Genomic DNA, 14,048 nt, shown 5'->3' with positions numbered 1-14,048 from the left:
AACATCGGTGCACAGCCATTTTCAGATCTCTCCAAGGTAGGCATGTGAATCCCATCACTGATGATGCGCACCCCGATGCACTACCAGCAATATGATACATGTAGCGATACAATTCACCCCGTTCCTGATTCGATGCAATTTGCTATGTATTTGATGGCGATTCAATTCCTCATAATGTGATACGATTAGGCATTTCCTTTCAGATATTAATGGCATAAATGTAACCTCTGAGCTGAGCTGTTCAGCTGGCTGCACGTCAAAATCAATGTTTCATAAAGAACCCTGGACATCTCATTTTTGGGTGAAAAACATTTTGGTCAGTTGTAGTTTATTGTTTGTATTATAACTTTGGATTTGATATAAAACGGCAATTCACTCAAGTTATTAATTCCAGCCGAAATCTGTGCAGCTCTTTGGATCTGCGCACTTAGCCCCACAAAACAGAGGATATTATTATTTCCTTTACCTGACAGACAACTTCAGTTTACACACGGCTGGTGCTCATGCCAGTGGACTTGCCACTTCAGAAAACCAGCAGACAGCGGGTTGAAGTACTGCTTCCTTGTTTCAAGCACACCAGCTGCAGTCTGCAGTCATCGTAGAGAAATAATTTTCTCAAACATCTCAAAACAGCGGTCGCTCCGGTGTCCCGAACAGTCTGTGGTGTATTCAATGTGCCGTGGAAAAAAAAAAAAAAAAAAAAAAAAATCGATGCAAGCAGGCAGCGAGCGATGCAACGTAATACAACCCGTCAATTGAATCATTGCACAATGAATGAATGCACTCGTATCGTGCACGTTTGTATCAAGATACTGATTTGTATCGATTAATCTCCACATGCCTACTACAGGGATGTTCAAGTTGGACTCAGATCTAGGCTCTGGCTGGGCCACTCAAGGACATCCACAGAGTTGTCCTGAAGCAACTCCTTGACATCTAGGCTGTGTGCTTACGGTCATTGTCCTGCTGAAAGACGAACCGTCACCCTAGTTTGAGATCTGGAGTGCTCTGGAGCATGTTTTCATCCAGGATGTGTTTATACATTGCTGTATTCATCCCTCAATCCTGACTAGTCTCCCAGTTCCTGTCGCTGAAAAACATCCCCACGATGCTGCCACCACCATGCTTCACTGTAGGGAAGGTGCCTGGTTTCCTCCAAACATGATGCCAAGCATTCACACCAAGGAGTTCAATCTTTGTCTCATCAGACCAGAGAATTTTGTTTCTCATGGTCAGAGTACTTCAGGTGCCTTTTGGCAAACTCCAGGGGATCTGCCATGTCCCTTTTACGAAAGAGTGGCTTCCTTTTGGCCACTCTACGACACAGGCCTGATTGGTGGATTGCTGCAAAGATGCTTGTCCTTCTGGAAGGGTTTTCTCTCTACAGAAGAATGCTGGAGTTCTGACAGAGTGACCACTGGGTTCTTGGTCACCTCCCTGACTAAGGCCCTTCTTCCCTGATCGCTTAGTTTAGACAGGTGGCCAACTCCAGGAAGAGTCTTGGTGGATCCGAACCTCTTCCATTTATGGATGATGGAAATCACTGTGCTCACTGGGACCTTCAAAGCAGCAGAAATGTTTCTGTACCCTTCCCCAGAATTGTGCAAGACAATCCTGTGTCTGAGGTCTAATGCAACTTGTCCCAAACTATTTAAAACATCCATGCAAAGACAGAATGCACACAATTCCGAATGAGATTCACTTTGCATTTCTTATTGGCACATTATTATAAAGAAACCAAACAGCTGTAGGCAAAAGTAAAATAAGATGAGCTTTATTTAAGCTTCATGACAGCAGACCATAGAATCTGTGGTTTTGACAAATCATTATCTTGTATATGTAAGGGCAGGTGGAGACTGTTGCACAGAAATTCCTAATTTTAAGATTGATGCAAGTGTCCTTGTCACCTGCTAAGAGCGACGGCCCAGACACCAAATTTACACCATGACACATTCTCTCTATATACAAAATAAGGGTTAAGGCTAACATTTTAGGTCAGAGGCGTTAGACAGATGAATTGTAACAAAATCCCTGATGTCTGGCAAATGGCTGCGAGAAAGTTCTCCAGAGTGCAAAGCATGCCAAGCTGCCTATATAAATTATTTAGCACACTGGACAAAGGAGGTCAATCAAGATAAAGTCACTCGCATTATGACGGCTGCATTCAATTGTACAGTTGGAAGATATTCAGCTTTCAAATAAATAACCAGTTGAGCAAACAGCAATGCAAACAATATTTGACCTAGTACTACAAAACACAGACTTTTTTTGTTTTTTAAATGTATAGCATGGCAGAAAAAAACTGCATCAAATGGATATATACTATTTTTAAAAACTTTTTAGTTGATACTGTATTTCAAACAGCCTTCAGTACAGATGCTAAAAATGACAAAACTATATTTGGTGCCAAAGCCAGAGTTAATTCTACAATCGATGACTCTAAAACGTTTCATGCTTTAGTATGGACCTTTCCGAATGGTTTAATTCAATAATGCCTCAGTCACAGAAGTCTGCCTCATGCCTACAATGTTAATTCCCTTTATAACAGCTGCACCAATATATTGTCAGCCACAGTTAGAAAATTCAAGGCATGTCCTAACTACCTTATCCAACACTCACATAGATTATAAGAAAACTGGTATTACATTATAACATCACAATCATGTTTCAGGTCAGGTGACACTCTGGGGGGTGGGGGTTCAAAACAAGTGTCATCCACACAAACTTTTATCTCAAAATGAAAAGCTTCACTAATCCACTGACAAATAACAAAACGCTAAAGAGAGCAAGACAGCTTCACATCATACAGTATTTAAAGCAGATGAAACAAACAGCAAGTTACTGTATTTACCTGAAGTAGCCAGATGTACTATTTAAAAAAATGTGAGGTTTTGCAAAATGTCAAGTCAACCAGAAATAACAGCTGTAACCAAAGACCAGTTCTATTTCAAAAACAGCAGGATGCACACTTTATCATTATTAAGTGAAAGTTCGCATCCAAGCCTTGATCAAACATAAAAGAAAAAAAAAAAAGGCGACGACAAGAACTGATGGCAAATTTTGGTTAAAAAAAAACAAACAAAAAAACAACACAAAGATCGTGGATTTATTGAATCAGGGTCTATGATGTGGACCCCCCCCCCCCCCCCACACACACACACACACACAAAAAACCCCAACTACAGAAGGATCTGTACCAGTTTCATTCCAGAGGCCTGGTGACTTTGGTCACCATGGAGCCATCTACACATCTGGGTGCATTGAGTAGCTTCACATTTGTGTTTTGTGATGCAAACAAGTACCAATGTTTTCAATTTGCTCACTTTTCAACAAACTGAAACAGTGTGACATGATTTTGAAACATCAAAACTTTAAGCCTTTTTTTTTTATGTGGCCTAACAACACATGCGCAGACAGCCCCACAGGTGACTGCAGTACACCCGTAAAGACTGATGATTTGGTGAGATACCTGAGCAACTGTACGGAGGAGGTGGCACAAACTTTAGCTTTAATCCAACCACGACAGGGAAAAGGTTTTACAACAGTACAGTGCACATGACGACAACAGCTTCAGCCAATCGTGGTTCTGCATGCACAGAGCTGCATACTTTCCATTTTTAACTCCTCCACCAAGAACTGGTTAAGCAGATCAGGTGTGTTCAACCAGCTCAGCGAAATTAAGCCAAACCAACTGCCACAGCTACTCAGGCATCGGTGACACAGCAGAGGGCTGGAAAACATGCTGAGCTCAGGGTTTCCACTATGCAGATTAATTCCATTAAAGTTAAAAGATTTTTAGTTCCTGGTTCTAAAACCACCATTCTGACCTCAAAGCATTCCACGGCCCTGCTTTACACCCAATGCAAACCAGAAACATGACTTAATGCTGTTAAACAAATACAATCCCAAGCATCATCACAGTTTGAATTGTTACACATATTTGTGCACTTGTGCAGCTAACTAACCAGTAACACTGGTTTCGAAATTAGTGTACATACATAACCAGTTTTATTGTATTTAGAATATGTTACTTCTATGCCATGCATGAAAATGACATTTTGGCTATGCAAGGATTATTTACATTCCCAGTTTTCCAGTAGCAGCTCTGACCAAGTCCTGTTCCTTTGTACTTTTTCAAGTATTGAGTCACAAATGATGGAACTGACTTGTGGAACGCAGCATTGGTACCAGTGCTTCTAGGGAATCTAACGGCAATGATAACGAGTAAGATGACGTCTGTCCATGCCTCTTGTCCATAAGCGCCCACAACAGTGGGACAAGATGTAACTGTTACCGCGACCAAATGGTGTTTACACTTCCAAATGCAGTCCGCGTTACAAACCACCCTTCACATTGTTCTGAGGTACAGGAAGCAGGTGCCAATAGATCAGCTGCTGGTGATGTCAATGCACCATTTCATGTTGAAAAAGGGAACATTCTGTCTCAAGATGAATGGATGCTGCTCCAAATGAAATAAAAGGCCACCGTAAACATGGAAACAAAAAGACATCCGGTGAGAGACAGACTATATCGCAGATGTGAACTGAGAGCCATTCTATTAAATTAATGGAATTGTTATCCCTACCCCCATTTTAGTACCCTGACACAACTCACTGGTGGTGAAAATGAGCATGAACAGCAACAGTGACGATAACCACAATAGCAGGAATAACAGTTTATAGTCTGAGTGAGGCGGCATGAACTGAAGAGGTTCTGATATTCCATATGGAAGTGCTTTAAGGAGCCCGTCAAGTCCCACTCAGTAGATCCATACAAGTCATGAAGCACATAGTCTCAGCTCAGCACATGGAAAGCCGGGTGCCGTTGTACCTCAGTGCATCGCTTCCTCCTCCAAATGATGGGCTGTTTTCTAGTGTTTTGTTTTTCTCTCTCATTTGCTTCAAGTTCCCAATTAAACCGTTTTTTTTCTCCTTTTGTTAATTTGATCTCGCTGGCACTCACATTGCATACTTATTTGTCCATTCTCTTGCTAATTTGTTGTACCTGCAAAAAATAAAAAATAAATACATTAAGTACATTTACAGTCTTACCTGCAAACACATTTTTCAATTTCAATTTCAAATTAATGGTGAGAATCAGAGTCAGCACACGTTTTCTGGTCAAGGTGAAAGCAGCAGAAATGTTCACACTCACTTTTCCCTGTCAGCTTTGTATGTGTGAGCAATCTCTGGTACCAGTGGGTCATCCGGGTTTGGATCACAAAGAAGAGAGCAGATAGACAATAATACTGTGGAGGAAAGAACCGTTAAGTAGTTCGAGAATTTTTACAGTCCTGAAGTCATTCAGGTACAAATATAAAGTTAAAAAAATAAACATTCATACAGACACATAACATCTTAAAGAAAATGATTGCACATTGCAAATAAAATTATTTTATTTGCAAACTGTTAATTATTGAATAGTCATTTTAGCATTTACACGACTGTGTAAATAAACTTCTAAATGAAGCATCAATTCCCAGATGAAATGGTTACAGCAAAATGTAAACTGTCTTGATGGATAGTTGTTTACACTTTATGGTATAGATTTTTTGCTGGTAATTGAAGTTGTTCTCTACTAAAATCTTTTCAACAAAATGAAATTCATTTTTCCCCCCTCAAAATTCTATTCACAACACCCCATAATGACAATGTGAAAAAAGTTCTGTTTTTGGTGCAAATTTATGAATAATAAAATGAAAAGTCTGCGGTACACTGACAAGACTTGTCGAAAGATCTTTTTGGTCTTTACAATGTGAGCGGCTCATTTTATTGTGGGATAAAAATCAAGATTTCATATCATAATGGAGGAGCGTACATGCCTCTGTGAGATCAAAGCTATACTTCCAGTTTTTGCCACCAGGTAGCGCCAACTTATAACAAAGCTGTAGTTCCGGTTTTTGCCACCAGGTGTCCCCTTGTTTATTTTCACACAATTTGTGAAGTTTGACCCAATTATCAATGGTTAATATTGGAACCACTCCAAAAAAACAAAAAAAACAAAAAAAAAAAAAAAACAACATAGGCTCATAGACACAGCCGCTGTGCCTCCTTTCACCAACCTGTAAATCAATCAGATGAAAAATACTCAAAATTTAAGGTGAACATCATGATGGTGAGCAGCTCATATTGTGGGATAAAAATCAAGATTTCATATTATGTATAGTGCGGCAGATAATATTTACAGAGGAATCCTTGAAATGGTGATACAAGCACCAAATTTGGCAAAAGTACACCTTAGATATTACTCTAAGCGGCCACATAGGGGTCAACTGAAGAATTACATAGGGGTCAAAATATAAAAATGCTCCAGGCATATTGAAAATTATACCACATTATTGTAATTGAATTGTAATAGTTCCAAAAAGATATAGTTTTGACTATTTATGACTGAATTCTATAGAGTTATGGGGTAAAAACAACAAGAATGGTGACAAAGTTCAGTTTCAGTTTGTACAGGGGTCAAAAGTTAGAGTTGCTCCAATTTTGTTCAAAGGTGATGCAAATTATTGGTTAATAGGGTTTCAAAAAGGAATAGTTTGCACCATGTATCATGAAAATTCAGTAAGGTATATCTTATATATTATATTCCAATTCTAAGGTGGAACTATGCCAGTATACAAAGGTATATCTAAATATCAAACAAGGAAAAGTAAAATAGGAGAGTAGAAAAGAGTAAAGTAGAGTCACTTAGGTGCCTGGTCTTGAGAACCAGGGATGGTAGGTTTTGTTTCACGTGAGCTAACCTTGTATTGTCTACCTGTGGTGTTACTCCTGAAATGTGGTAGTAGTAAATGTAAAACTTGCAAATACATAATAGAAGGAAATAACTCCTTCTATTATGTATTTGCAAGTTTTACATTTACTACTACCACATTTACCAACTCTAGTGTCCTGTATAGCATCAATCACATCCCTTCCTACCAAGGTAGGGTTTGGGGATGTAACATCATAATTACAGGACGAGTTGGAAATAAGAGGTATACCCTTCTTTAAGGGACTAGGGCATGGGTAAAAGCAATAAATTTTCATCTGACTGAAATCAATGCCAGCAATTCCCTAAAATGTGGTGTAGTGGAGGCACACACTCTTTTTTCCTCAATAAATACAATAAACACATTATACAGCATACAAATCTATTCTAAATAGCCTCTAAGGAGAGACAGACAAAACATAAAAAGAATGCAAAACTTGAACATAAGGTACATAAATGGGTGGTGGGGAGCACCCCCCCCAGAACATTTTTTAAATACCAAGTCAAATTTTGTGTATTATGGTGAGTTTTAACAGGCATGAATCCCTCTGAAACAAATAAAACTCACTTCAATCTGTGAAGTAAAAACACAGTATTGATTGTGGGGGGGTCTGGGGGATCTCCCCCACAAATCTTTTAAAAGAACAAGTCAAATTCTCTATATTCTGGTGAATTTTAATGGGTATGAAGCCCTCTGAAACAAAGAAAACTCAATTCAAACTATGGGGTGTCTAGGGGATCTCCCCCCAGAAATTTTTTAAAAGAGCAAGTCAAATTTTGTATATTCTGGTGAATTTTAATGAGTATAAAGCCCTCTGAAACAAAGAAAACTCACTTCAAACTATGGGGCGTCTGGGGGATCTTGTCCTCTGAAACAAGTAAGTCACTTCAAAGTGTGAAGTAAAAACACACTATTGATTAGGGGGGTCTGGGGGTGCTCCCCCAGAAATTCATTAAAAGAGCAAGTCAAATTTTGTATATTCTAGTGAATTTTAATGGGTATGAAGTTCTCTGAAGCAAAGAAAACTCACTTCAAACTGTCAAGTAAAAATTCTTTGTCTTCTGTAGTATTTTGATCTGTTCTAATCCGGTGAATGCACCAAATGGGTGCTGTGTTGCTGGCTGTACAGTCAATAAAATATAAAATTAGGGCCTAAAGCAACTGACAAAGGTGTTCTGCTGTGCACAAAGTAACACTGTCACCAGTTTGGCGTACTCACATTTAATTGGTAAAATGCTCTCACTCGTAAAACAAACTAGGGCTGCAACTAATGATTATTTTAGTAATCGATTAACCTTTTATTTGTTGTTTGTTTTTTTACTTACATGAGTTTTGCCATTATTTCTTCGAGTTATTATTAAAAGGCCTTTGTCACGCAACATCAACGTTTGAGTTTGTAATAAAGTTATGATGTTATATTCTCATCAAAAACATACCTGGAGTAGTGTTGTTTTATTTTGGACATACATACATCACCGACACAGCACAAAGAGATTTCCATCAGGTTTCACCCGATTATGAGCATTTTTCGATGCCTACAGCAACTATCTCAACCACTGACAACATATTACAGCAAGAGTCCACAAAAGTATTTTAAAGGCCTGACTAAAGTGTAATATGTGATCTTTAACAAGTTATTTCATGAAAAAAGACAAATGTGCAGTTTACTGCATTTTATTTTTTTTTTCTTGTGTAAAAACACAGCTTAGATGTGGTTTGACCGAAACAAATTGTCATTAAACTTAAATAAAACAGGGATGAAGTGGAGGTTTAAGAGTCACTAGGTGTTCACAGGAAACATTTATTTCTATATTTATGTTCATTGTTAGTTGGTTTTATCTTTTCTGTTGTGTTTTATCAGGTTCTTTTTGCCTGTTTCTCAAAAATTGTATTGTAGCAATATTAGTTAGGGCCCGAGTAGGAAAAAGTCCTATGAGGACCCTATTGTAATTGCGCTGTTTATTATTTATTATTCTTCTTCTCACTTTTGAAATCGAAATTTCAGCCTCTTCCCATGCTCAAAAACTCACCAAACTTTGCAAAGTCGTCCGGCCGGATCTGAAATTCAATATTTTGGGGGTCGCACACAAGGTCGCAGAGAAATAGCACCCCCCACAAAAATTTTCAAAAAACCCTCCGCAGAGGAGTTTTTTTTCGTCGTTGCCTCACGAAATTCGGTACACATATTTACCATGCTGGGACACACAAAAAAGTCTCTTACCGTCATGGTGAAATGTCGACAGGAAGTCGGCCATTTTTATTTTAATTTTCGATTTTGAGGTAATTTTTGCCATTTTTGGCCATTTCCAGTACTTACATTTGAACGAACTCGTCCTAGGGATTTCATCCAATCATCTTCAAATTTGGTCAACATCATCATGACCCTATGGTGATCAAAAGTTATCAAAAGAATGTAATTAGGTCAAAAGGCGTGGTTGCTAGGGTTCGTCAAATTTTGGCGAGCTGTTCGGAGGACGCCGTTTCACTTCGAACAGCTGTCACGCACACATACTTAATTGTAGATCCTTCAAACTTGCTGGACATGATGAGGGCTCCGCCCTGAATGTCTGCATATATTAACTTCCCACCTCTGCCATAGCGCCCCCCAGTGGCAACAGGAAATGTCCTATTTTTACTTTAACAGGTCCTGATGTCACATAGTTAACCCAATCAACTTCATTCCACTTATAAAACATGCAGAACAAGTTGGTGAACGTAGGCGATGATCGCCGTGACGCTATGAGTAACGGCGTCCGTGTGGCGGCATGCCAAATATTAACCCTTCGCCATGAAATTACGTTCTTCCTTTTGACGGCTTTAATTTTGTCATATCATCATGAAAATTGATACACACATCAAGCACGACAACCTCTTACAAGTCATAGGGGCGTTGCCCATGGGCGTGGCAAAATGCCTCAATAGCGCCCCCTTGAAACTTTCAAAAACCCCTCCCCTAGGGTTTTTTTTGGAGTAGGGAGATGAAAATTGGTACACGTGTGACTTGCATAGATGTACAAAAAAGTCTCTTGCACCATGGGTCTACTCCAAACAGGAAGTCTGCCATTTTGAATTTTCTTGTCATTTTGGCGTGATTTCCACACGTATTTGAGCGAACTCCTCCTAGGGATTTTGTCCAATGCGCTTCAAATTTCTTTCACAGCATCCAGAGATGATACTGACCAAAAGTTATAAAAAGCTTTTCTCTATGTCAAAGGGTGTGGCCGCTATGGCGCCGCCATTTTGACCCTTCACCATGGAACATCAAGTCATGATAACTCCTTCATGCTTTGCCTGACTGACTTGAAGCTTCACATGTGTGATGACAGTTGGCCCCTGAACACACCTGGCCCCTCTGTTTGTACACTGAGCACCCCCTAGTGGATGAACCATCAACATGTCATAACTCCTTCATGCATTGTGTGATTTGCTTGAAATTTTAACTGTGTGATGAGTGGTTGCCCCTGTGCGCACATGCCCACATCTGGTCACAAGGGGACACACTGGCCTGGGTAGGCGGCCATGCGGAACGAGGGCCTGTATATGACTGCTTGCAGTCCTAGTTATTACTTTTGTTGTTGCTATTATTATTAATAAATAAATTAAAAATATTACAATTCGTAATACATGTGACTCTTTTACGACAACAAACGCTAAGCCATTATTTATTATACAGAAAACAAATGCATAAACTGTGCTGAGATGCGAACAGCTTAATGCTAACTTTAACATTGAAAACGCCATAGACATGCTAACGTGTTAGCATCGGCCCCGTTATAAAATACATCTATCAACTGTTTTAGAAGACCATAACAGGTCAGTTTAATATAAAAAAGGTAAATATTACTCACAGACATATGCTCTTTAGGGTTTTAGCGGGGGAAAATTAAGAAAAAAGCGAAACAATAAAACAAACAAGCAGTGAGTCGGATCATTGTTTCATTGGTTCAAAGCACAGCTTGGGGAAGATCTGCCAATGTTCTCACGAAGACAGGGAGGAGAAGGACTGTGGCTCATGGCAAGCAGTAAACAGAGCAGAGAGGGTTGAAAATTCACCCAGTCCCTTCCTCCTCAGTGCAGCACCATACACGCTGACATTGCTGCTTTGATTAGCCCAGAATGGGATGCTGCTTTGACAGTGAGACTATCATATTTCGGCCCCAAAACACGCATGACACCACGTGCGCACGCGTATGTGTAGTTAAATTTTCCAAATGACAGAAATCCGTCGTGGTGACGGAGAACTTTAACCCATGGACTAGGGTATGAGTCCATCACCCTGGTTTGCCGGGCTAGTGACCCGGCAAACCGGGTGCTTAGTTATCACATTACGGGGTAACATATGTCACATGTCATAGAATTGAATGGATGTCACCATTATTTGACCTTTCCTTTAGAGACCAAGCATTCAACACAGTGAAAACTATTTCATTCCATATTAATCCAAGTAGCTCAATTAACAATTTGCACCATTTTTTTTTTTACTAAAATTAGAGCAACTTTAACTTTTGACCCTTGTACAAAGTGAAACTGATCTTTGTCACCATTCTTAAGGTTTTTACCCCATAACATTCAGTCATAGATAGTCCAAACTATACCTTTTTGGAATCTTTATGATCAGACACATAATGTGGTATAGTTTAATATGATTGGAGCATTTTTATATTTTAACCACTGTGGAATTCTTCAATCGACTCCTACATGGCCGCCTGTTCAAGTGGCCTGTCAGTTTTTTCAAAAGAGCAATGTCTAAGGAGAATTTGTGCTGGATTTGGTGCTTGTATCACCATGTGAAGTATTGTTTCAGTTATTTGCTGCACTAGCTGGAGCAAACGTGACAAAGCAAAGCTGTACTTCCAGTATTTGCCACCAGGCGGCGCCATCTTGAAGCAAAGATCACTACAAATACAAATCTGTACTTTTTTTTTTTCTTTTTTTTTTTTTTACACCAGACAGGGTCATATTCCAACAGAAAGCTGTGTTTGCCACCAGGTGGCTTTGTTTACTGTCCCAAATTTTGTGAAGTTTGACCCAATTATCAGTGGTAAAGATTATCGAAACCACTCCACAAAAAACAAAAAAAAACAAAAAAAAAAACAGGCCTATAGACACACCAACTATGCATGCTTTGACCAAATTTCAAGTCAGACAGTCTTGTCAAATTACTTAGACCAGACTAAAAACTAAGTATTAACAGCCTTGGCTCAATACTTTGTTGATGCGCCTTTGGCAGTAATTACAGCCTCGACTCTTCTTGAATATTATGCCACAAGCTTGATGCATCAATCTTTGGGCAGTTTTCAGATCTCTCCAGAGTAGGCATGTGAATCTGATCACTGACAATGATTCAATATGCACCTCGATACACTACCAGCGATGCGATACGACCATACGATTCACCTTGGCTCCTGATTCGATGTGATTTGATACGTATTTGATGGCGATTCAGTTCATCACAATGTGATACGATGCGATTTGGTGCAATATGATTAGGGATGGGTATTGTTACGATTTTAATCGATATAGATGCCATTATCAATTATTTTCTGTGAACTAAAAGTAGGCTTTACAGGTTTTCTATGTCAACAATATTTTATTGAATCTTAAGTCAATAAATATGAAACTGGTCACTGGATACATAAAAAAATCAAAATCTGTACATGGTCACTGGATCCTTGATCTCTGGACATAAATAGAAATAAATAAAATCTGTAGTTTTTGTCAAAAGCATTTCCTTTCAATTATTAATGGCACAAATGTAACTCCATAGACTGAGCTCTGCACGTCAGGATGTAATTCATAAAAAACAGGACGTCTCATTTGGGGAAAAAAAAACAGTTTTAGTCAATGTAGCTAATTCTTTGTATAACGTATGGAAAGAGGTGTAATTTGATTTAAATCTGCAATTCACTCTGAAGTGATTAATTCTGACCGAAATCTGCATGGCTCTTTGGAGCTGAGCACTTAGTTCCACAAAACAGAGGATATTATTATTATTATTTCCTTTACCTAATGGAAACTTCAGTTTTTGCACGGCTGGTGCTCAAGCCAGTGGACTTTCCACTTCTGAAAACAGCGATGCAGAGAACCAGCAGACAGCGAGTCAAAGCGCTGCTTTGTTGTTTCAATCAGACCCGCCCACGGAAATAAAAATTTTCTCGATAAACACTCAAAACAACGGCCGCTCCCGGTGTCCCAAACCTTCGTGGTGCATTCAATGTGTCTCGGGAAAAAAAAAGTTGATGCAAGCAGGCAGCGAGCGATGCAACACAATTCAACCTGTCAATTGAGTCGATGCACACTGAATGAATCAATGCACTCGCATCACGCACGTTTTTATCTAGATATCAATTCATATCGATTTATCTCCACATGCCTACTCCAGAGATGTTCAAATCGGACGCAGATCTAGGCTCTGGCTGGGCCACTCACGGACCTTCACAGAGTTGTCCTGAAACAACTTTGACAGCTGAGATCAAGAGCACTCTGGAGCAGGTTTTCATCCAGGATGTCTGTACATTGCTGCATTCATCTTTCCCTCAATCCGGACTAGTCTACCAGTTCGTGCCGCTGACAAACATCCCCACAGCATGATGATGCCACCGCTATGCTTCACTGTAGGGATGGTGCCTGGTTTCCTATAAACATGAGGCCTGACATTCACACCAGAGTTTAATCTCCATCTCATCAGACCAGAGAATTTTGTTTCTCATGGTCTGAAAGTACTTCAGGTGCGTGTGGCAAACTCCAGGTGATCTGCCACGTCCCTTTTACTAAGGAGTGGCTTCCTTCTGGCCACTCTACTACACAGGCCTGATTGGTGGATTGCTGCAGAGATGCTTGTCATTCTGGACAGCATCTAGACCACTGTGCTCACTGGGACTGTCAAAGCAGAAATGTTTCTGCACCCTTCCCCAGATTTGTGCCTTGAGATAATCCTGTGTCCGAGGTCTAATGCAACTTGTCCCAAACTATTTAAAACATCCATGCAAAGACACAATGCACACACTTCTGATTGAGATTCACTTTGCATTTCTTATTGGCACATTATTATAAAGAAACCAAATGGCTGTAGGCAAAAGTAAAACAAGATGAGCTTTATTTAAGCGTTATGACAGTAGATCATAGAATATGTGGTTTTGACAAATCATTATCTTGTATATGTAAGGGCAGGTGGAGACTGTTGCACAGAAATTCCTAATTTTAAGATTGATGCAAGTGTCCTTGTCACCTGCTAAGAGCGATGGCCCAGACACCAAATATACACTTCATGACACATTCTCTCTATATACAAAAT

General features: G+C 39.6%; 1 protein-coding gene across 2 annotated transcripts in view; it reads right to left on the bottom strand.

Annotated features, from left to right (window-relative positions):
* Positions 1-3,491: 3,491 nt before the first annotated feature.
* Positions 3,492-14,048, bottom strand: part of ube2d4 (ubiquitin-conjugating enzyme E2D 4 (putative)) — a 51,177-nt gene continuing 40,620 nt past the window's right edge. Inside the window, exons 6-7 of one of the 2 annotated variants that reach the window (XM_034169899.1) lie at positions 5,155-5,248; positions 3,492-5,004 (exon numbers count right to left, since the gene is read on the bottom strand). In XM_034169899.1, the coding sequence (XP_034025790.1) occupies positions 4,959-5,004; positions 5,155-5,248 (140 nt within the window). In that variant the 3' untranslated portion in view covers positions 3,492-4,958. The remainder of the gene's footprint in view (positions 5,005-5,154; positions 5,249-14,048) is intronic. The other variant, XR_004560662.1, reaches the window with a different exon arrangement.

Source organism: Thalassophryne amazonica, chromosome 5 (genome assembly GCF_902500255.1).
Source record: "Thalassophryne amazonica chromosome 5, fThaAma1.1, whole genome shotgun sequence".
NCBI classification, from domain to species: Eukaryota; Metazoa; Chordata; class Actinopteri; order Batrachoidiformes; family Batrachoididae; genus Thalassophryne; species Thalassophryne amazonica.
Note: the sequence above shows the minus strand (reverse complement) of the source record. Positions and strands in the feature narration are given on the sequence as shown.